This window comes from Acipenser ruthenus, unplaced genomic scaffold, assembly GCF_902713425.1.
Source record: "Acipenser ruthenus unplaced genomic scaffold, fAciRut3.2 maternal haplotype, whole genome shotgun sequence".
NCBI lineage: Eukaryota > Metazoa > Chordata > Actinopteri > Acipenseriformes > Acipenseridae > Acipenser > Acipenser ruthenus.
Genome location: NW_026707615.1, coordinates 1 through 23,479, shown reverse-complemented (window position 1 = coordinate 23,479; position 23,479 = coordinate 1). Strand labels below are relative to the sequence as shown.

The 23,479-nt window shown below is 48.1% G+C and overlaps 2 protein-coding genes across 2 annotated transcripts; one reads left to right on the top strand and one right to left on the bottom strand.

The window, feature by feature from the left end:
- Positions 1–786: 786 nt before the first annotated feature.
- Positions 787–7,486, bottom strand: ncstn (nicastrin; the record flags this gene model as incomplete). Its single annotated transcript, XM_059019150.1, is given in 13 exon segments — positions 787–889; positions 1,119–1,288; positions 2,017–2,094; positions 2,271–2,326; positions 2,329–2,374; positions 2,996–3,154; positions 3,874–3,983; positions 4,090–4,240; positions 4,967–5,112; positions 5,271–5,389; positions 5,483–5,611; positions 6,415–6,523; positions 7,301–7,486. Coding segments are annotated over 13 exon segments (1,452 nt in total), but the record flags the coding sequence as incomplete, so codon positions are not given.
- Positions 7,487–9,306: 1,820 nt separating this feature from the next.
- LOC117409987 (coatomer subunit alpha) lies at positions 9,307–23,134 on the top strand. The gene is made up of 16 exons (XM_059019149.1): positions 9,307–9,598; positions 10,413–10,526; positions 10,660–10,733; positions 12,216–12,296; positions 12,410–12,486; positions 13,539–13,648; positions 16,944–17,053; positions 17,552–17,651; positions 18,280–18,498; positions 19,475–19,625; positions 20,330–20,396; positions 20,823–20,898; positions 21,265–21,347; positions 21,464–21,689; positions 22,403–22,540; positions 22,995–23,134. Exons 1-15 carry the CDS (start codon positions 9,559–9,561, stop codon positions 22,531–22,533), a joined length of 1,659 nt encoding a protein of 552 aa, XP_058875132.1. The 5' UTR covers positions 9,307–9,558; the 3' UTR covers positions 22,534–22,540; positions 22,995–23,134.
- The last annotated feature ends 345 nt before the right edge of the window (positions 23,135–23,479 follow it).

Genomic DNA, 23,479 nt, shown 5'->3' with positions numbered 1-23,479 from the left:
AAAGAAAGAAAGAGATGGGGATGAGAGAGATGGAGGGAGGAGAGGGAGAGAGAGAGAGAGAGCGAGGTGGGAGAGAGAGAGAGAGAGAACCAGAGCGAGAGAAAGAGATGGGGAGAAAGAGAAAGACAGACAGAGGGGGGAGAGAGAGACACACACAGACAGACAGAGGAGAGAGAGAGAGAGAAAGAAAGAAAGAGATGGGGAAGAGAGAGATGGAGGGAGGAGAGGGAGGAGAGAGAGAGAGAGAGAGAGAGGGGGTGAGAGAGAAGGGGGAGAAAGAGAGAAAGACAGACAGAGGGGGAGAGACACAGAGACAGACAGAGGGGGCGAGGGAGAGAGAGAGAGAGAGAGAGAGAGAGAGGAGAGAGAGAGATGGGGATGAGAGAGAGAGAGAGAGAGAGAGGGAGAGAGAGAGGGTTAAAGAAACGTGGTTTGCTAATATATTCTAACTTCACCGTGTGCTTCTTGTGAAATTGGGCTTTAGTGACCCATGGAGAGGATCAGAAATTCATTTTATTTTGTTAACTACAACCCCATAAATACCACCTCTCGAGTTAATTACAAATAACTGGGGACAAAATCAAATAAATAAAATACTAAATAACAAACACAAAATAACAAAAACACAAATATATATATAAACATACATACATATACCTACACTATAAATACAAAAAATAAATATAATAATAATAATAATAAGGATGATAATGATGATGATGATGATAAGAACACATATAGACCGGTCTCTCTAAATGAATGGGTAAGGGAGTGTCTCTCTGTCACCCTGGCTGTGTCGGTGATGAAGTCCAGTTGCTGTTCCGGGCTCAGTCCGCTGGGGTACCTCACACGCAGGTTACCAGCCGTGTCGTAGGAGCTCTCATAGAACCTGCAAGACAGCGACAGAACTTTAAAAACACTGGAGAGACGTTTCAACCACAGAGAATTAACAAAACACATCACTTCAACCACAGAGGAGTAACAAACACATCACTTCAACCACAGAGGATTAACAAACACATCATTCCAGCAGAGAGAGAGAGAAGGACACAACATTGCTTTGCGGACTCACACACGCTCCCCTCGTGGTTCGTGGTCCCAGCCCCTCCCCCTCTCACCTGTTGTTGAAAGCTGATTGGTGGTCCGTCAGGACGACGCCAGGGATTGGTCGAGCCTTCAGGAACCTCTGGAAGGAAGCTGGGGGAAGAGGCTGTGAAAAGCCAGCTTCAGAGACCGACACGTTCAAACCGGAGCTGGCGCTACTGAGTCCGCTAACCAGATTGATCACCTGAACGACAAAGGAGGAAGCGGAGCTCAGAACTACAGTACCCACAACCCCCCAGGCCAGAGAACTACACAACCCAGAATCCCTCACTCTAAACCAGAGCTTAGAGGAGCGCTAACCAGATTGATCACCTGAACGACAAAGGAGGAAACGGAGCTCAGAACTACAGTACCCACAACCCCCCAGGCCAGAGAACTACACAACCCAGAATCCCTCACTCTAAACCAGAGCTTACAGGAGCGCTAACCAGACTGATCACCTGAACGACAAAGGAGGAAACGGAGCTCAGAACTACAGTACCCACAACCCCCCAGGCCAGAGAACTACACAGCCCAGAATCCCTCACTCTAAACCACAGCTTCAAGACTGATAACTAGAGTCGTCACCTAAACAACGAGGCAGGAAACGGAACTACAGTACCCACAATCCTCATGCCATAAAGAACTACACAACCCAGAATCCCTCTGTAAACCAGAGCTTAGAGACTGCTAACTAGATTCATCACCTAAACGACAAAGGAGGAAACAGAATTAGAGCTTGGAACTACAGTACCCACAATCCCCCATGCCATAAAGAACTACACAGCCCAGAATCCCTCACTCTAAACCCTAACGCATTCCAGGTTCTACTACCAGCTTGATCAGCCCCAGTGTTTCTAGCTAACAATTAAAACCAGGAGTGGATCACACTGCTGTGCAGCGGGAGTCTGACAGACAGACAGACAGGATTACCTCCTCGTTGACCGAGCTGTTTTTCCGGGATATCGGGTCGCTGTGAATCCACAGTTTTGACCCGTTCCGCAAGCCCACCTAGACAAGGAAAACGTGGGCAAAATTAAAATCTCCTGTCGACAATGCAATCAGAATGTATTAATATATAAACACACACGCTCCCTTCACACCATCGCATCCCTGAGAGCTGAACATGAAGAGAGCGAGCGAGCTTCCTGCTGTGGAACGAGAGAGAGGGAAGACAGCAGCTGTACCTGTCCGATCTCCACAATGGAGTCAATATTCTCCAGGCCGATGACAAACTTCCCTTCTGCATGTCGTACACCATCCGAGAACTGCCAATGTAATCAAACACTTCCTACAAACCAGAGAGAGAGGGGGGGGGGGGAGAGGGAGGGGGAAGGAGAGAGGAGGGGAGAGGGAGGGAGAGAGAGAGAGAGAGGGAGAGAGGAAGGGGGAGGGAGAGAGAGAGAGGGAGGGAGGGAGGGGGAGGAGAGAGAGAGAGAAGAGAGAGAGAGGGAGGGAGAGGGGAGTGAGAGGGGGGATGGAGGGAGAGAGAGAGAGGGAGGGAGGAGAGAGAGGAGGGAGAGAGAGAAGGAGAGAGGGTTGTGAGAGAGAGAGAGGGAGGGAGGGAGGGTGTGAGAGAGAGAGGGAGGGAGGGAGGGAGAGAGAGAGAGAGGGAGGGAGAGAGAGAGAGAGAGAGAGAGAGAGAGAGAAAGAGAGAGAGACGGAGGGAGGGAGGGAGGGACGGAGGGAGGGAGGGAGGGACGGAGGGAGTGAGAGAGATTACAGTCTGGTGCAGCGAAACGAATTTCATACAGCAGTTAAACTAGGCAAACTGCAAACCCCGTCCCCTCGCGACGCATCGCCCGCTGTCATCACTCCCCAGGCACTCCTCGCCCACGCTGCACCTCTGCGATCGATTTTAAAAGTGTGACCTGAGCGGCTCGCGAGCTTTCTGCTCGGAATCTGAACTCACCCCCTGAAAGAACGCAAACAGGATGTTTTTGGGGAGCGGGGCGGTCAGATTCTCCACTGCTTTCACCAGCGCTTCAGCGACCGACAGCAGAGTCACGAAACCGGACACCGCGCTGTCTCCCCCCGGAGCGATCTCCCAGAAAAACGAGCGACTGTCCAGCTGCAGAGAGACGCACGCACACACACACACACACACACACATAGAGAACGTCACTCACACAAGATTTACCAGACCTCTCTGTGCTTTACAATGCTTCCCTATGCTTTACCAGACCTCTCTGTGCTTTTCAATGCTTCCCTATGCTTTACCAGACCTCTCTGTGCTTTACAATGCTTCCCTATGCTTTACCAGACCTCTCTGTGCTTTACAATGCTTCCCTATGCTTTGCCACACCTCTCTGTGCTTTACAATGCTTCCCTATGCTTTACCAGACCTCTCTGTGCTTTACAATGCTTCCCTATGCTTTACCACACCTCCCTGTGCTTTACAATGCTTCCCTATGCTTTACCAGACCTCTCTGTGCTTTACAATGCTTCCCTATGCTTTACCAGACCTCTCTGTGCTTTACAATGCTTCCCTATGCTTTACCAGACCTCTCTGTGCTTTACAATGCTTCCCTATGCTTTACCAGACCTCTCTGTGCTTTACAATGCTTCCCTATGCTTTACCAGACCTCTCTGTGCTTTACAATGCTTCCCTATGCTTTACCAGACCTCTCTGTGCTTTACAATGCTTCCCTATGCTTTACCAGACCTCTCTGTGCTTTACAATGCTTCCCTATGCTTTACCACACCTCTCTGTGCTGGACCATGCTTTCGCTGCGCTGGGTCACACTGTGCTGGGTCACACTGCGGGACACTCTTGCGTTATTTGCTCACCCTGGCTGTTGCTATGACGACTCTCTCCTCCGGTCCCGCCCGTCCGGAGGTATTGAGGGGTTTCATGGAGCTCCAGATATTATAATCACTGAGGGGATCACAAACCACGTCTGAAACGAAAACACCACACAGCGTGTGAGCAAGCCAGCCAGCACACACACACACGCACGCACGCACACACACACACACACACACACACACACACGCAGCACTGACCTGGGTTGATGCTGAAGCTCATCTGTATGTCGTTCCTCCTCATGCAGGTGGCTGAGTTGGTGACAGCGTGCATGTGAGAGTACAGCTGCATGGCACACAGCGGGTACGGGGGCACAGAGCCATTCACAGGGACGTTGTGATCCAGAAAACACTGCAGAGCAGAGAGACGAGAGACCCATTCACACAGGATCACAACACTGCAGAGACGAGAGACACATTCACACAGGATCACAACACTGCAGAGACGAGAGACACATTCACACAGGATCACAACACTGCAGAGACGAGAGACACATTCACACAGGATCACAACACTGCAGAGGAGAGAGAAAGGGGGCTCCCTCCAGTCCAGGGCAGGCTTGAGGCTCGGAGACTGAACTGCTCCCTCCCTCCCTCACCCCCCTCCTAAGAGAAAGGGGGCTCCCTCCAGTCCAGGGCAGGCTTGAGGCTCAGAGACTGAACTGCTCCCTCCCTCCCTCCCTCCCCTCCTAAGAGAAAGGGGGCTCCCTCCAGTCCAGGGCAGGCTTGAGGCTCAGAGACTGAACTGCTCCCTCCCTCCCTCCCTCCTCCCCTCCTAAGAGAAAGGGGGCTCCCTCCAGTCCAGGGCAGGCTTGAGGCTCGGAGACTGAACTGCTCCCTCCCTCCCTCCCTCCCCTCCTAAGAGAAAGGGGGCTCCCTCCAGTCCAGGGCAGGCTTGAGGCACGGAGACTGAACTGCTCCCTCCCTCCCTCACCCCCCTCCTAAGAGAAAGGGGGCTCCCTCCAGTCCAGGGCAGGCTTGAGGCACGGAGACTGAACTGCTCCCTCCCTCCCTCATCCCCCTAAGAGAAAGGGGGCTCCCTCCTTCTAAAATAAGTGAACAAACAGACAGAAGAAACCTTTTTAATGACGCTGGTCTCGTTCTCATCCCTCATCATGAAGACGGGGAAGTGAAAATCTTCATAAGACAGGCCGTCCCCCAGCGGGTTCCACAGGGTCCTGTTACAGTGAGAGTACTGCGGGCCATAGCTGTCTGAATACACGCCTGAACACAGGAGAGAGAGAGAGAGAGAGAGAGAGGAACAAGACTCTCATTGACACTGTCAACCAAAAATCACTCCAGTCTATCTTCTCCAATCCACAATAGCCTGTGAGTCTCTTAGCTGATAAACACAGAATCAAACCCGCCCTCGAACCCGCTACCTGTCTCTTCGTTGGGGCAGCTCTGGTGAGGCGAGAAACCGTTGCTAGGGGCAGTTTTGGGGATCACCACGGCAACGCCAGCCACACGAGGCGAATCCTTTATCTTCATCATCAACTCTCTTGAAGGAGGGGGAAAACAAACGTCAGGACCCCACTGGGCTGGCTAACAATGTGCCTGTGCCCAGTCTTCAATGTATATGAATCTCTCTCACCTGCTGAAGAGCTCCCCCTGCAGCAGAACCATGTAGGGGGGGTTCGGACCGGCCGTCAGAACCCAGTCCAGATCAGACAGAACCTCCACCACGTGGATCACACCCGTGTCTCCAGAGATGAGATAGAGGCTGAGAGAGAGAGAGAGAGAGAGAGAGAGAGAGAGAGAGAGAGAGAGAGCCAGAGGAGAGAGAGAGAGAGAGAGAGAGCCAGAGAGAGAGAGAGAGACAGCGAGAGAGAGCCAGAGACAGCGAGAGAGAGCCAGAGACAGCGAGAGAGAGCCAGAGGACAGCGGAGAGAGCCAGAGACAGCGAGAGAGCCAGAGACAGAGAGACAGAGAGAGCCAGAGAGACAGAGAGACAGAGAGAGAGAGCGAGAGAGCCAGACAGAGAGAGAGAGCGAGGAGAGCCAGAGAGAGAGCGAGAGAGCCAGACAGAGAGAGACAGCGAGAGAGCCAGACAGAGAGAGAGACAGCGAGAGAGCCAGACAGAGAGAGAGACAGCGAGAGAGCCAGACAGAGAGAGAGACAGCGAGAGAGCCAGACAGAGAGAGAGACAGCGAGAGAGCCAGACAGAGAGAGAGACAGCGAGGAGAGCCAGACAGAGAGAGAGACAGCGAGAGAGCCAGACAGAGAGAGAGACAGCGAGAGAGCCAGACAGAGAGAGAGACAGAGACAGCGAGAGAGACAGACAGAGAGACAGACAGAGAGAGAGACAGACAGAGAGAGAGACAGACAGAGAGAGAGACAGACAGAGTGAGAGACAGACAGAGAGAGAGACAGACAGACACAGAGAGAGAGAGAGAGAGACAGAGATCAAATCTACTATACACAGCTTTATCATCAACACACAGGCTAAAAACCCAGCTGTATTTGCCTGGGATAAAGACGTCTGCCAAATACATAAATACATAATGACAAAAACATAGCGTTTACTTACACTGGCAACCGATCTGGTGGGTGGAGTTCAGCAAACGAACACAGGGGGCGGTGTTGTTCAACTTCACGTAGATTTTCTGTTCCACCGCGTTTCCGAAAACATCACCTGTGGAGGGGTGAGGGGGGGTTATTTAAAACAAGATATTCAAACGTACAGCTTCTGAGAGATATTAAGACATCCTTGAGTAATGACGCTTGTACGTGTCTGAAGCAATTTCACCCGAGAGACGGAGCACAAGGAGGTGAAGTGACTCGCTCAGGGTCTCACACACACACACAGGGAGTGAGCCGGGATTTGAACCCGGGACCTCCTGGTTACACAAAGCCCTGTCATTTAATCAGTGACTACGATGAGATATCCGTCAAAATAACTCCTCAAGCCCTTTAAAAAAAAACACGGATCACATGTCTTGTTACGTCATCACCGGTTGCCCAGTTTATTCGTGCGACTCGGAGATAAACACCAACGCAAATGTATAATTATCTAAAGAGTTTTATCAAGTAATGTCGTGAATATGCAAAGTATACGCGGAGAGTAACGATATGTGTATTTCATTTTAATATATATTATACAAAAACAAAAAAAATAAAAACGGTTCTATTTCCTCTTTCTTCGCTGCGGACCTGTTATTAATATCGCTGCATTGTTATTATTATTTAAATTTCTCTAGCATTATATTATACCTGTACAAATAGTCCGGTTCTGTGTGATCATAGATAACTGCATATTAAAGACAGATTTTCATAAACACGTTTTTAAAGTAAATTACGCAGTGAGCGAAACATTACTGTGCGTCCCCAGATATACCCCTAGCGATCGCGCTACCCAATTCTTTATTATTTATTTATATTTGCTACACGACGTTGCATTATCCGGACGTACCTCTATTTTCCAAGATCAACGCCAATAACACAAGTAGTTTTCCAAACAGCGAAGCCATCTTCCTGGATAACAACATCACCGAGAAACCACAGAGACTTTCGGTCAAATGCTTTGTGTGTCGGACCCGCCCGATCCGTCATCACAGAACTGCGACCGGGAGCGGACATGCCGACCTCAACAAAATGGATGCTTTTAAGCGTCAAGTGACCTCATCAAAATGAATGCTTCTGATATAAGCGTCAGTGACCTCATCAAAATGAATGCTTCTGATATAAGCGTCAGTGACCTCATCAAAATGAATGCTTCTGATATAAGCGTCAGTGACCTTATCAAAATGAATGCTTCTGATATAAGCGTCAGTGACCTTATCAAAATGAATGCTTCTGATATTAGCGTCATGTGACCTTATCAAAATGGATGCTTCTGATATACGCGTCATATGACCTCATCAAAATGGATGCTTCGCTTTCAGCGTCATGTGACCTAATCAAAATGGATGCTTTGCTTTGTGTCAAGTGACCTCATCAAAATGGATGCTTTGCTTTCAGCGTCAGTGACCTTATCAAAATGAATGCTTCTGATATTAGCGTCATGTGACCTTATCAAAATGAATGCTTCTGATATTAGCGTCATGTGACCTCATCAAAATGAATGCTTCTGATATTAGCGTCATGTGACCTCATCAAAATGGATGCTTCTGATCTAAGCATCATGTGACCTCATCAAAATGGATGCTTTGCTTTCAGCGTCATGTGACCTCATCAAAATGGATGCTTTGCGTCAAGTGACCTCATCAAAATGGATGCTTTGCTTTAAGTGTCAATGACCTCATCAAAATGGATGCCTTGCTTTACGTGTCAAGTGACCTCATCAAAATGGATGCTTCTGATTAAGCGTCAAGTGACCTCATCAAAATGGATGCTTTGCTTTAAGTGTCAATGACCTCATCAAAATGGATGCCTTGCTTTACGTGTCAAGTGACCTCATCAAAATGGATGCTTCTGATTAAGCGTCAAGTGACCTCATCAAAATGGATGCTTTGCTTTGTGTCAAGTGACCTCATCAAAATGGATGCTTTGATATAAGCGTCAGGTGACCTCATCAAAATGGTCGCTGCTCGCAACTGTCTGAAATGAACCTTGCTAGGAAACCTATAACGATTTTAACATTTAATCCTCAACGTTTTGATATCAATAAATCTGTATTTTATATAAAAAAAAGAAAAACACTATTTTGATACCAACAATTTGTATTTTTGATATCAACAAGTATATGGTTGATAAGAAAAATCATATTTTGTTGCCAACATAACATCAGTGCCATCAGACAGCACTGTAATATAATTTAATATCAGAAATGCAGGACTACACGTTGAAACGGCTTGTAAATATGCATGACCACGACAAATCACGACAGTGTATTTTGCTACAGCTGAAAACTACACGTTTTAACATGATTTAACACGAGTCTTCAATTTACAATGAAACGCAGTTTTATAGGTAAAATATGGTAAAACTAAAGCAAAAAACCAAAATAATAATATGTTAAAAGTGTCACGGACTATGCCAACATATACGCCACAAGGCAATATAACGCTTTTCTATTTAATGGATACATGCGTTCATGGAATATTTAATATAATTAGTTTATTTATTTTACATAGTTTGTTTGTTTATTCAAGTTCAACTTGATAGGATTTTGTGTTTTTTCATTCCTACAATATGGTTAGGATATTACTTATAATAATAATAATAATAATAATAATAATAATAATAATAATAATAATAATAATAATAATAATTAAAGCATGTATCGCAAGGAGCTCGTTTTATTTGTTGTGCATTAAAAACCAGTAAACATGATTCTATTGAGATTTATTCATGAAAATTAATGCATTTCTTATTAATTAATCACATTAAGAACTGGTTACGCCTCGACCTTCCAACGTGGAAGCAGGTTTTTCAATTTCAAGCAACTTTATTGTTCCGGGATTCTAGAAGGTTGCTGACGTGTCCGCGGATGTCGTCATCATTCCAGTGACGCGGCCTGTCTCTGTTGGCAAAAAGAAGAAGGAGAGACGGACGCAGATCGGAGGAGGAAAACATTAAATAAATCAACAAATAAACTATTAAAAATACTTTATAATTACACTAGAGAGCCGCTGAGGGCGTGTGGGACCCGCAGCAGGCGGTTGAAAAGTTAAAAAAATTAAATAAAACAGCGAGTTGCGACTACGAGCACTTAAAAAAAAAAAAAAAATGTTGACCAAATTTGAAACGAAATCGGCCCGAGTCAAAGGTATTTTTTAAATTATTATTATTATTATTATTATTATTATTATTATTATTATTAAATTAAGCGCACGGAAAATACAGTGCATTCGGTTTTAAGAAATAATAACATGTTTAGTCTTGACTGATGACGCCCAAGGCTTTAGTGTCATTTTAAACACGCAGTATTTAACCGGTACGGCAGCACCGTGTGTTTGTTTATATATATATATATATATATAATTTTGAGTGTTTAGCCAAAGTGAACAACGATTCACATCTGCAACATGAACTGTATGATATTAAATGCTATTAAACTGCAAGAGAGTGTGTCTGCCACAGTTACGCTACATATATATATATATATATATATATATATATATATATATATATATACAGTTATAAAGTTACTAAAATAAATAATATGAGTATGTTATTAGTACACTGTTATTTTTTAACGACGTATTTCTCTCCCTCCCCTCCCCTCCCCTCTCTCCCTCCCCTCCCCTCCCCTCTCTCCCTCCCCTCTCTCCCCTCTCTCCCTCCCCTCCCCCCCTCACTCCCCTCCCCTCCCCCCCTCACTCCCCTCCCCTCTCTCTCCCTCACTCCCCTCTCCTCTCTCTCACTCCCCTCCCCTCTCTCTTTCTCACTCTCTCTGTCTCTCTCACTTTGTTTCTCCCTCTCTTTCTCACTCTCTCTTTCTCACTCTCTGTCTCTCTCACTTTGTCTCTCCCTCTCTCTCCCCCCTCCTCCTCTCTCGCTCTCTCTCTCTCTCCCTCCCTCCCCCTCTCTCTCTCTCCCCCCTCCCCCTCTCCCTCTCCCCCTCTCCCTCTCTCTCTCAGGTCTCAGTTTTCATCCGAAGCGCCCCTGGATTCTTGCCAGTCTCCACAATGGAGTGATTCAGCTCTGGGACTATCGCATGTGCACCCTGATCGATAAGTTCGACGAGCATGACGGTAAAGCAGCGCTTAGAGACGAGGACCGCTGACCGAAATCCGCGCGGACACCGTCTGTGTCTAGATCTGTAAAATGTTTCCCAGGCTGGCTGGAATCATTATAATGTGTGTGTCTGGGTGTGTTTTTTTCCAGGACCTGTCAGAGGGATTGATTTCCACAAGCAGCAGCCTCTCTTTGTCTCTGGTGGAGACGATTATAAAATCAAGGTGGGTCCGTCTGTCTGACACGCGGTGTGTCCGTCTGTCTGCTGGACCGGTTGCCACCAAACTGGGTGTTCCTGTGATTCGGCTGCGGTTTTGTGGGGGTGTCGGGTTCTGGAGATGTGGGGGGGGGGTTGGCTCTCTCTGTCGGTCTTGAAGTTTTGCATTGATCTGAAGAATCGCTCGTCAGGTTGTGATGCAGTATTTCAGTGCAAAGTCGTGTTCTCTACGTTTTGCCCCTCGCACTGCTGGCTCTGATTCTGAATTGACAGTCGAGGGGAGATGGGGCTTGTGGGAGATGGAGATGGGGCTGGGGGAGATGGAGATGGGGCTGGGGGCAGATGAGCTGGGCTGGGGGCAGATGAGCTGGGCTGGGGGGAGATGGAGATGAGATGGGGGAGATGGGGCTGGGGGGAGATGAGATGGAGATGGGGGAGATGGAGATGGGGCTGGGGGGAGATGAGATGGAGATGGGGGAGATGGAGATGGGGCTGGGGGGAGATGAGATGGAGATGGGGGAGATGGAGATGGGGCTGGGGGGAGATGAGATGGGGCTGGGGGGAGATGGAGATGAGATGGAGATGGGGGAGATGGAGATGGGGCTGGGGGAGATGAGATGGGGCTGGGGGGAGATGAGATGGGGCTGGGGGGAGATGGAGATGGGGCTGGGGGGAGATGGGGCTGGGGGGAGATGGAGATGAGATGGAGATGGGGGAGATGGAGATGGGGCTGGGGGGAGATGAGATGGGGCTGGGGGGAGATGAGATGGGGCTGGGGGGAGATGGAGATGGGGCTGGGGGGAGATGGAGATGGGGCTGGGGGGAGATGGGGCTGGGGGGAGATGGAGATGAGATGGAGATGGGGGAGATGGAGATGGGGCTGTGGGGAGATGAGATGGGGCTGGGGCTGGGGGGAGATGGAGATGGGGCTGGGGGGAGATGAGATGGGGCTGGGGGATGGAGATGGGGCTGGGGGGAGGATGGGGCTGGGGGAGATGGAGATGGGGCTGGGGGGAGATGGAGATGGAGATGGGGCTGGGGGGAGATGGAGATGGGGCTGGGGGGAGATGGAGATGGGGCTGGGGCTGGGGGGAGATGGAGATGGGGCTGGGCGGAGATGAGATGGGGGGAGATGGGGCTGGGGGGAGATGAGATGGAGATGGAGGAGAAGGAGATGGGGCTGGGGGGAGATGGAGATGGGGCTGGGGGAGATGGAGATGGGGCTGGGGGGAGATGGAGATGGAGATGGGGCTGGGGGGAGATGGAGATGGAGATGGGGCTGGGGGGAGATGGAGATGGGGCTGGGCGGAGATGAGATGGAGATGGAGGAGAAGGAGATGGGGCTGGGGGGAGATGGAGATGGGGCTGGGGGGAGATGGAGATGGGGCTGGGCGGAGATGAGATGGGGGGAGATGGGGCTGGGGGGAGATGGAGATGAGGTGGGGGGTGGATGTCACTGACCGGCCGGCTGGTTTGTTTTCTCTTCTAGGTGTGGAACTACAAGTTGAGGCGTTGTCTCTTCACTCTGCTGGGACACCTGGATTACATCCGCACGACGTTCTTTCACCACGTAAGCATCTGCCGACCAAACGGGATGATCGTCACGATTTCATTTTTTATTTTTATTTCAACGCTCCGGAGTCCTGTACCGACCTGACGGATTCCCGTTTGTGTTTCGCGCAGGAATACCCGTGGATCCTGAGCTCGTCCGATGACCAGACCATCCGGATCTGGAACTGGCAATCGCGGACCTGCGTTTGGTAAGCTGAAATCATTCTAGAAACGTCTTTAGACGTCTTGTTTACACGTTCAAACCCAGCGAGTCAACCAGCTTCCGGCTGATAAACAGCCAATGTGAGTTCTTCTCAAGTCCAGTCCAGTCCAATCCCTGTGTATGTTTTTTTATATCTCAAAAAAGGACTAGGAGGCGACTCTTAACCCCTTGCGGTCCTATATCGGACCTGGTCCGACATCGCAGTTTTCCCTTTCCGGTCCAGTGTCGGACCCTGTCCGACATCATCAAAAAGACGCTAAAAACGGGTCTCTAGTCGTTCGGAAAAAGCCGAGAAAACCATTCAGTGGCCGAGTGAGACCGAGAGAGAAGCCGAAAAAAAAAGGGGGGCGTATCTCATGAATACTGACAGACCCGACACCACATAGATAACACGGATATACACAAACAAGATAGCTGCTTCTGCATCCAGCGCTCAAAGAACATCACAGACATTTGCAGAGCTTTTTGAGATGTTATAGTAATAAAATAACGACTTGGATCGCATTGTTGAGGAGTTTGGTGATAAAACGAGCGATCAAGAGATGATTTATCGGTATGCACGACTATGAAGAGGTATGTGAAAAATATAGCGAACGAGGGGCGGGGCTGGAGATGCAGTACTGAGAGTCCTGTTGATATGCAGAGACTTTTAAACCTGTTTCACTGTGAAAAAAAATACTTTTAAAACAGAGCGTCTAAAATTAATCGGACCTGACACGCGCTGAATAAACGGACCACAAAGGGTTAAGGGGCTTTTTTCAATGAGCGAGGAAGCTGTGTGGTCCAGTGCTTAAAGAAAAGGGCTTGTAACCAGGAGGTCCCCGGTTCAAATCCCACATCAGCCACTGACTCATTGTGTGACCCTGAGCAAGTCACTTAACCTTCTTGTGCTCCGTCTTTCGGGTGAGACGTAATTGTAAGTGACTCTGCAGCTGATGCATAGTTCACACACCCTAGTCTCTGTAAGTCGCCTTGGATAAAGGCGTCTGCTAAATAATAATCATGTCTTTTCTCTCTCTCTCTGTGTTTTCTCTCCAGTGTGCTGACTGGTCATAACCACTATGTGATGTGCGCTCAGTTTCACCCCTCTGAAGATCTGGTGGTGTCGGCCAGCCTCGACCAGACTGTACGGGTTTGGGATATCTCCGGTGAGCGTGCGGGTCGGGGCGGGGGGGGGAGGAGGAGGAGGAGGGAGGAGGGGGGGGGGGGTGTGGGAGAAAGACAGCGGACAAGAACCTCCTACAAGCAGAACCACCGGACGCCTGATTGGTTTATTTATTTGGGAGACCCCTGCTTTATCCCAGGCGACTCGCACAGGAGTCACAGCCCAGGGTTGCAATGCAAGCTTCGTATTTAAACAGATAACAACACTACCAGAAAACTTTTGTGTGCAGCTCTGACGGGCTTTTGTATCAAAACCTCCTGAAATGCGATCTTTTTAATCCTTAAAATCTTAAATATATATATTTAATTGTTTTTGGCCAGCTGTGGCGTACAATTTAGCAGCGATGCTGCTAGTGTGGTCCAGTGGTTCAGTCTTGAGGAGGTGTGGCTTTGTGTTGCTGCATGATGTAACCCTCTCCCATTGGAGGAGCAATCGGAATGCATTCCTAATGAGCCACGCCCCCTCTGCCTGCCTGCCTGCTTGCCTGTAACACTCACAGTGTAATTAGCTGCTAGACCCCAGTGCTAGCTTTACTCCCCCCCCCCCCCTGCCCCCCCTGAGCTCTCAATTACTTAACCCTTCGTGTTCCAGAAGCTGTGAGAGAGCGAGATAGACCCCCGCTTTCTAAAGGAAGCTCTTGGGATTTTTTGACCTGGCTTGTCCGATCACAGACCAGCTCGTTTTCATGTGTCGTGTTTTTTCCCCTAACACCCCTGCCCCCCCCAACCCCCCCCCCCCCCTCCAAACTCCGAATTCTGATGATCGCAAATGTAGATGTGTGAAACTCGCTGTTCTGTGGAGCGTTCATCTGCCAAGGTGAACAAAACCAAACCGCTCCCAAGGAAACATGAAACTCGTTCTCCTATCTATCTATCTATCTATCTATCTATCTATCTAGCTATCTATCTGTCTATCTGTCTATATATCTATCTATCTATCTATCTTATCTGTCTGTCTACCTGTCTATATATCTATCTGTCTGTCTATCTTATCTGTTTGTTTATCTATAGGGATGGTAATAAGACTCCCGCTGCACAGCAGTGTGATCCAGTCCTGGTTTCACTGGGAGTTTAATAATCAGACACATCTGAGCTTGTTAGCTAGACACACTGGGGCTGATCAAGCTGGTAGTGAAACCTGGACTGGGTGACACTGTTTATATATACGACTGGAACTGTCCGATTTTTAAGCCAACACATGTCAAAGTGATTTATTTATATAGATTAACAGACTAGTGTTCTAGAAAGTGCTTGAATTCTAACTGCATGATAGAAACACCGGCTGACTCACTCACTCACTCACTCACTCACTCGCTCACCTGCTTCAGCTTCCTGCGCCAGCCAGAGTCCGTCCTGAAAAAGTGTCCCTCTCCTTCACCCCCCCCCCCCTCAAAATCTTTTCAAGCCAGGTCCGGCGTTGAAAACCTTCCCCACCCTCTCGGAACCCGCGCGCCACCAGAAACATCCCCACTTGCAACTTGGTTCCTACCCCCGTGAATAAACAGAGAAAATGTCCGACAAGTTTGAAGGTTGCAGAACGCTGGAGAAAATTTATATATTTTATATAAAATCTCTCAGCATCTTAATTCTACAGCTGTTGCCCAAAGCATTGCATCACCTAGAATTGTAGGTTTGAGATTTAATTAAAAATACTACATATATATATATATATATGTTAGTCATATTTTTTGTACATTTTTTTCTGTTAAGTATATCTATGAAAACTACAAAGCGCTGCGTGTGGAATTCAGTGTGTTAACAAGGGAACATTATTCAGCAGCTTTCATTGGACTCTATGAAGCTGAGGGAGTTCATTCTATATAGAGGGGGTGGAATTCAATATGTTAACAAGGGAACATTATTCAGCAGCTTTCACTGGACTCTATGAAGCTGAGGGAGTTCATTCTATATAGAGGGGGTGGAATTCAATATGTTAACAAGGGAACATTATTCAGCAGCTTTCATTGGACTCTATGAAGCTGAGGGAGTTCATTCTATATAGAGGGTGTGGAATTCAATATGTTAACAAGGGAACATTATTCAGCAGCTTTCATTGGACTCTATGAAGCTGAGGGAGTTCATTCTATATAGAGGGTGTGGAATTCAATATGTTAACAAGGGAACATTATTCAGCAGCTTTCATTGGACTCTATGAAGCTGAGGGAGTTCATTCTATATAGAGGGTGTGGAATTCAATATGTTAACAAGGGAACATTATTCAGCAGCTTTCATTGGACTCTATGAAGCTGAGGGAGTTCATTCTATATAGAGGGTGTGGAATTCAATATGTTAACAAGGGAACATTATTCAGCAGCTTTCATTGGACTCTATGAAGCTGAGGGAGTTCATTCTATATAGAGGGTGTGGAATTCAATATGTTAACAAGGGAACATTATTCAGCAGCTTTCATTGGACTCTATGAAGCTGAGGGAGTTCATTCTATATAGAGGGTGATGATGCAAGACTTTTGGCCACTGCTGTACATAAAGAGGGGTTTTTGATAATATTTTTATCAAAAAGCCCTGGTTCTGTATGTCTGAAAGCAACAGCTAGACCTTTAACAGGAGGCATTATGGGAGAGTCCGGACCGGTTCGGTCCGTAACAGACCCAGTATGAAGGTGCTGTTACACCACACCGGACCGACCTCTATGTAATTCCCTGCTGGGGAGGGTCTGACTGCGAAAACATCTCGATGAAAACCTGACTGTGGATGAGAACGAGACTCCCGCTGCACAGCAGTGTGATCCAGTCCTGGTTTCACTGGGAGTTTAATAATAAGACACACCTGAGCTTGTTAGCTGGACACACTGGGGGCTGATCAAGCTGGTAGTGAAACCTGGACTGGGTGACGCTGCTGTGGGATAGGAGTCTGATTCCCAGCCCTGAATTTGTGGTTCTCCGTTCTTTGATGTACTTCCTGTGTGTGTAACGTGTATTTTGATCCCCTCCCCTCTCTCTCTCTCTGAATCATTACCTGCCTGTGTGTAACATGTATTTTGGTCCCCCCTCTCTCTCTATCCTTACCTGCCTGTGTGTAACATGTATTTTGGTCCCCCCTCTCTTTGAATCATTACCTGCCTGTGTGTAACATGTATTTTGGTCCCCCCCTCTCTCTGAATCATTACCTGCCTGTGTGTAACATGTATTTTGGTCCCCTCTCTCTCTCTCTCTCTCTCTCTCTCTCTCTCTCTCTCTCTCTCTCTCTTACCTGCCTGTGTGTGTAACGTGTATTTTGGTCCCCCTCCCCCCTCCCTGCCGCTGCGGATGATCGGTTCCAGGCTTGCGCAAGAAGAATCTGTCCCCCGGGGCGGTGGAGACGGAGGTGCGAGGAATCTCGGGGGTGGATCTCTTCGGTGCGACAGACGCTGTGGTGAAACACGTCCTGGAGGTGAAACAGCGGGGGGGGGGGGATCGTCACGGCAACTAGAACAGGGCTTCCAGAACCCGGAAGCTTCCATTCCGAGCTCTCAGTGACTGTAAACGAACCCTCAGTTGAGCTGGCTTAGTTTTTGACCTTTTTTTTTTTTTTTAATCGTTCTCGGCTCTGAGTTGATTTCAAGTTAACTGGAACATTTTCTAACTGGCTTGAGATCTCTGCAGAATTTTTCAGCACCGTGAACAATTAAAAAAAGGTCAAACGAAGCATTATTATTATTATTATTATTATTATTATTATTATTATTATCATTAATATGTATTGTTATTATTAAACTTTTGTCCAGAGCTGTATGCTTCCTCGCTGCATCACGATGGTTCGATTTGAGATTGACTGCAGCTTCTAAGGCTGCACAGATCAGAACCTGCTGTAATAAATAACACTCCTAGATTTGGAACTGTAAGTATTTCCAGCCTTTTGAACCCATGCCCTTTGACCCCTGTCTCCTAGGGTCACGACCGCGGGGTGAACTGGGCAGCGTTCCACCCCACGATGCCCCTGATCGTGTCGGGCGCTGACGACCGTCAAGTGAAGATCTGGAGAATGAACGGTGAGACGATCTCTCCCAAAATCCTGATCCGGACCCCTCTCCTCTATCCAGCTTCCCCGGTCTCTTCAGCACTGATCCCCCAGGCTTTTTAATCCACGCCAGCACCTCATCATCACTGATCGAAACCTGCAATCGGCTGCGTTGTGTTTATAAAACAGGCCTTCCGATTTTCAGCTTGCTTGTTTGTTTGTAAGTTAAACAGGCTTCCATCGAAAGCAGCTGAGCAGAGTTTATCAGTCTCTTTGAAATCTCGCTTCCTCCCACCTGTCCCTCTTTAGAGTGCCTTCGCAAGGCTGTGTTCTGCAACAGCGATCTCCTGTACGTTTCAAAATCTCTTCAGCCTAGAAAAAAAAAAAGGAAGGGAGTGAGGCGGGTGTTTGATTTGAGGTTTAAAAAGGTCTAGATAAAGTTCACCCCAGGCCCGACCTTCAAGTTTAGCACAGAGAGGAGGAGGAGAGGGCAGAACAGATTACACACACAGAGAGTTAGAAATACCCAGAACAGCCTCCCAGGTGAAATATCTAAAACACTGGGAACGTTGGGGAGAACGTTGTGCTAACGAGGGACCGACCTCGATGGGCTGAGTGGCCTGTTTCTCGTCCCTAAACGTTTCTTCTTCTGTGTTTAGAATCCAAGGCCTGGGAGTTGGACACTTGCCGTGGACATTACAACAACGTGTCCTGCGCCGTCTTCCACCCGAGACAGGAGCTGATTCTGTCCAACTCCGAGGACAAGAGCATCCGGGTGTGGGACATGTCCAAACGGACGGGGGTCCAGACCTTCCGGCGGGACCACGATCGTTTCTGGGTGCTCGGGGCGCACCCCAATCTCAACCTGTTTGCTGCGGGTACGGGGAACACTGTGTCTGTGCGTCTGTCTGTGTCTGTGCGTCTGTCTGTGTCTGTGTGTCTGTCTGTGTGTGTCTGTTTCTGTGTGTGTCTGTCTGTGTGTGTCTGTCTGTGTGTGTGTTTCTGTGTGTGTCTGTCTGTGTGTGTCTGTCTGTGTGTGTCTGTCTGTGTGTGTGTTTCTGTGTGTGTCTGTGTGTCTGTGTGTGTGTTTCTGTGTGTGTCTGTGTGTCTGTGTGTGTTTCTGTGTGTCTGTGTCTGTGTGTCTGTCTGTCTGTGTGTTTGTAAATTTTTGCATATATTTCAAACGCTTATCAAACTGATTTTGCTAATTCGTATGCTATACCCTTTTTGCTTTTACTACAGATAAATTAATTATTATTATTATTATTATTATTATTAATGTATCTGGCAGACCCCTGCTTTATCCCAGGCGACTCACACAGGAGTCACAGGGCAACACAGACAGGGTTACAGTGCAAGATTCATATTTAAACACAGTGCGGTTTACAGACAGTGCAGATAATACTTATTATTATTTATTTCTTAGCAGACGCACTTATCCAGGGCGACTTACAATTGTTACAAGATATCACATTATTTTTTTTACACATTATTTTTACATACAATTCCCCATTTATACAGTTGGGTTTTTACTGGACCAATCTAGGTAAAGTACCTTGCTCAAGGGTACAGCAGTGTCCCCCACCTGGGATTGAACCCACGACCCTCCGGTCAAGAGTCCAGAGCCCTAACCACTACTCCACACTGCTGCCCCAGCAGAAACAACGACTCGCGATTCAAAAATACCATCTACAGCAACAGAACAGTATCCAGATCTTTTTTAATCTGTATCTCGTTCTTGTTTGGACCGTGCAGTTGCGACCCCTCCCCAGCTCTCCGCTCAGCGCGTTCTCCTCACAGCAGATCTCTGATCTCCAGCGCCTCTCTTCTCTCCTCTTTCTCTCGTCTGGTCAGGGCACGACAGCGGGATGCTGGTCTTCAAGCTAGAGCGAGAGCGTCCGGCCTATTCCGTCCACGGGAACCTGCTGTTCTACGTGAAGGATCGCTTCCTCCGCCAGCTGGACTTCAACAGCTCCAAGGATACGGCCGTGATGCAGCTGCGCAGGTCTGCGGTCTCCCTGGAAACCAACTCCCTCAGCTTCACAGAGTCCAGTGAAAGCTGCTGAATAATGTTCCCTTGTTAACATATTGAATTCCACCCCCTCTATATAGAATGAACTCCCTCAGCTTCATAGAGTCCAATGAAAGCTGCTGAATAATGTTCCCTTGGTAACATATTGAATTCCACACCCTCTATATAGAATGAACTCCCTCAGCTTCATAGAGTCCAATGAAAGCTGCTGAATAATGTTCCCTTGTTAACATATTGAATTCCACCCCCTCTATATAGAATGAACTCCCTCAGCTTCATAGAGTCCAATGAAAGCTGCTGAATAATGTTCCCTTGTTAACATATTGAATTCCACCCCCTCTGTATAGAATGAACTCCCTCAGCTTCATAGAGTCCAATGAAAGCTGCTGAATAATGTTCCCTTGTTAACATATTGAATTCCACACCCAGCGTTTTGTATAGTTTTCCAATATACTTCCGGTAGACTTTTAATGAGTTATCATTTTGTAGTTTCTTTTGATTACATGATATTAAATAAGAGATATAAATTATGTTCATATAGTTTTTTTTTTGTGTCAATCCTAAAATTCTAAGTGATGCAAAACTTTTGGCCACAGCAGTACAGTTTTTTAAAAAAATCATTTTTGAACAATTCAGTCTTGCTTTTTATTTATTTGTATTTTTTGTTTTGTTTTCAGTGGCTCCAAGTTTCCTGTGTTCAGCATGTCTTACAACCCTGCTGAGAACGCTGTCCTCCTGTGCACGGTGAGTGAGACAGAGTCCCCGTCGCGTCCTCTCCCTGTCCTAGCTGTGTTTCAGCTCCCTGCTTCTTCAGCAACACTTGTTAACCCAGCTCTCGTTCACAACACAGGGGAGCAATCCCTGCCGTGGAGTAAGAAAGCAGGCTTCAATTTCTAACCCTCTCTCTCTCTCCTCTTCTCTCCTCTCCCACTATCTCCTCTCCTTTCCTCTCTCCTCTCTCTCCTCCCTTCCCTTTTTCCTCTCTCCTTCACTCGCTCACTCTCCTCCCCTCTCCCTCTCCTGTCTCTCCCTCTCCTCTCTCTCCTCCCTCTTCTCGCCCTCCTCTCGTTCGCCTCTCCTCTCCTCCCTCTCACCCCTCTCTCTCCTCTCCCTCCTCTCCTCTATCCCCCCTCTCTCTCACTCTCTCTTTCTCTCGCTCTCTCTTCACAGAGAGCCACCAATCTGGAGAACAGCACATATGATCTCTACTCGATTCCCAAGGAAACGGACTCTCAGAATCCAGACGGTAAATATGTCTGTCTGTCTGTCTGTCTGTCTGTCTGTCCTTCTACAGAGAAAAAGTGGTCAAGCGGTTTGGTATTTGATGCTGAATGAATCCTTCTGTCTTTCATTCTCAGCTCCTGAAGGAAAGCGTTCCTCCGGTCTCACTGCAGTGTGTGTGTGTGTGTGTGTGTGTGCGTGCGTGTGTGATCCTCAGGTTTGGTGTTTTGATCCTGAGTGAATTGTTCTGTCTTTGATTCTCAGCTCCTGAAGGAAAGCGTTCCTCCGGTCTCACTGCAGTGTGTGTGTGTGCGTGCGTGCGTGCGTGTGTGTGTGATCCTCAGGTTTGGTGTTTTGATCCTGAGTGAATTGTTCTGTCTTTGATTCTCAGCTCCTGAAGGAAAGCGTTCCTCCGGTCTCACTGCAGTCTGGGTAGCTCGAAATCGATTTGCCGTCCTGGATCGCATGCACTCGGTAAGCCTGGCTGGGCTCGTAATCGACTCGCTGTCCTGGGATACAGCAGACCTCTTTATTTTATTTTATTTTTTTAAAACTCTCTCTCTCTCTCTCTCTCTCCTCATTTCTCTCAGCTGCTGATCAAGAACCTGAAGAACGAGATCGCCAAGAAGGTTCAGGTTCCGAACTGTGAGGAGATCTTCTACGCTGGGACCGGGAGCCTGCTCCTGAGGGACCCGGATTCAATCACCCTCTTCGACGTGCAGCAGAAACGCGCCCTGGCCTCCGTGAAGCTGGCCAAGGTCAAGTACGTGGTGTGGTCGGCCGACATGAGCCACGTGGCGCTGCTGTCCAAGCACGGTGAGTGAGAATTCAATATGTTAACAAGAGAACATTATTCAGCAGCTTTCATTGGACTCTATGAAGCTGAGGGAGTTCATTCTATATAGAGGGGGTGGAATTCAATATGTTAACAAGGGAACATTATTCAGCAGCTTTCATTGGACTCTATGAAGCTGAGGGAGTTCATTCTATATAGAGGGGGTGGAATTCAATATGTTAACAAGGGAACATTATTCAGCAGCTTTCATTGGACTCTATGAAGCTGAGGGAGTTCATTCTATATAGAGGGGGTGGAATTCAATATGTTAACAAGGGAACATTATTCAGCAGCTTTCATTGGACTCTATGAAGCTGAGGGAGTTCATTCTATATAGAGGGGGTGGAATTCAATATGTTAACAAGGGAACATTATTCAGCAGCTTTCACTGGACTCTATGAAGCTGAGGGAGTTCATTCTATATAGAGGGGGTGGAATTCAATATGTTAACAAGGGAACATTATTCAGCAGCTTTCATTGGACTCTATGAAGCTGAGGGAGTTCATTCTATATAGAGGGGGTGGAATTCAATATGTTAACAAGGGAACATTATTCAGCAGCTTTCATTGGACTCTATGAAGCTGAGGGAGTTCATTCTATATAGAGGGGGTGTGATTCAGTATGTTTTCTGTCTCTCGTGTGATCCGTGTTTTTTTAACGGGTCTGTCTGCTCTCTCTCTCTCTCTCCGTCCAGCTATTATGATCTGCAACAGGAAGCTGGATTCACTGTGCAGCATTCACGAGAACATCCGTGTGAAAAGTGGAGCCTGGACGAGACCGGCGTGTTTATTTACACCACGAGCAACCACATCAAATACGCCCTGACCTCCGGGTGAGCAACGGGGTTACAAACGCTTTCTACACCGCAGAGCTTCGAGGCGTGAGGCTCGGGGGGGGGGGGGGGGGGCTCCAGCGGGTAAAGGAAAGGGGGCTCCATACCAAGAGGTTCAAATCACCCGGCTCACTGTGTGTGACCCTGAGCAAGTCACTGAACCTCCTTGTGCTCTGTCCTTCAGGATGAGACGTCAAACAAACGAGCTCCTATTGGAAGTGACTCTGCAGCAGCCACTGACTCCCTGTGTGTGTGTGTGACCCTGAGCAAGTCGCTGAACCTCCTTGTGCTCCGTCCTTCGGATTTCTTGAACCACTGGTTCAGTAAAAGCAGCAGGCAATCTAAAACGAGCCAGATAGATTATGAGCTGAGAAGTTATTTTGTGTCTCTCTCTCTCTGTCTCTCTCTGGGGAGTCTCTGATTTTTATCGTGACTTTTTCTTTTCTTCGTACAGAGACCACGGTATAATCCGCACCCTGGACCTCCCGATCTACGTGACCCGGGTGCGAGGGAACAGCGTGTACTGTCTGGATCGCGAGTGCCGGCCCCGGGTTCTGACCATCGACCCCACGGAGTACCGCTTCAAACTGGCTCTGGTGAACCGCAAGTACGAGGAGGTGAGGAAAAACAAAAAACAAATAAAATTATACAGGGTGACTCCCCCCTACAGTGCAGGGGGGAGTCACACAGTCAGGGGAGCGCAGGGGTCCCCGAGGGTCTCCCTGGTGAAGGCACGGCCGCGTGGTGTGCAGGGGGGAGTCACACAGTCAGGGGAGCGCAGGAGTCCCCGAGGGTCTCTCCTGGTAAAGGCACGGCCGCGTGGTGTGCAGGGGGGGAGTCACACAGTCAGAGGAGCGCAGGGGTCCACGAGGGGTCTCCCCTGGTAAAGGCACGGCCGTGTGGTGTGCAGGGGGGGGGGGGGGGAGTCACACAGTCAGG

Coding starts and splice junctions, on each gene's coding strand:
- LOC117409987 (XM_059019149.1), top strand. CDS start 9,559: ATGTTGACCAAATTTGAAACGAAATCGGCCCGAGTCAAAG. Junction 13,649..16,943: donor ACGGGTTTGGGATATCTCCG/GTGAGCGTGCGG, acceptor GATCGGTTCCAG/GCTTGCGCAAGAAGAATCTG. Junction 21,348..21,463: donor TCCTGGATCGCATGCACTCG/GTAAGCCTGGCT, acceptor CATTTCTCTCAG/CTGCTGATCAAGAACCTGAA.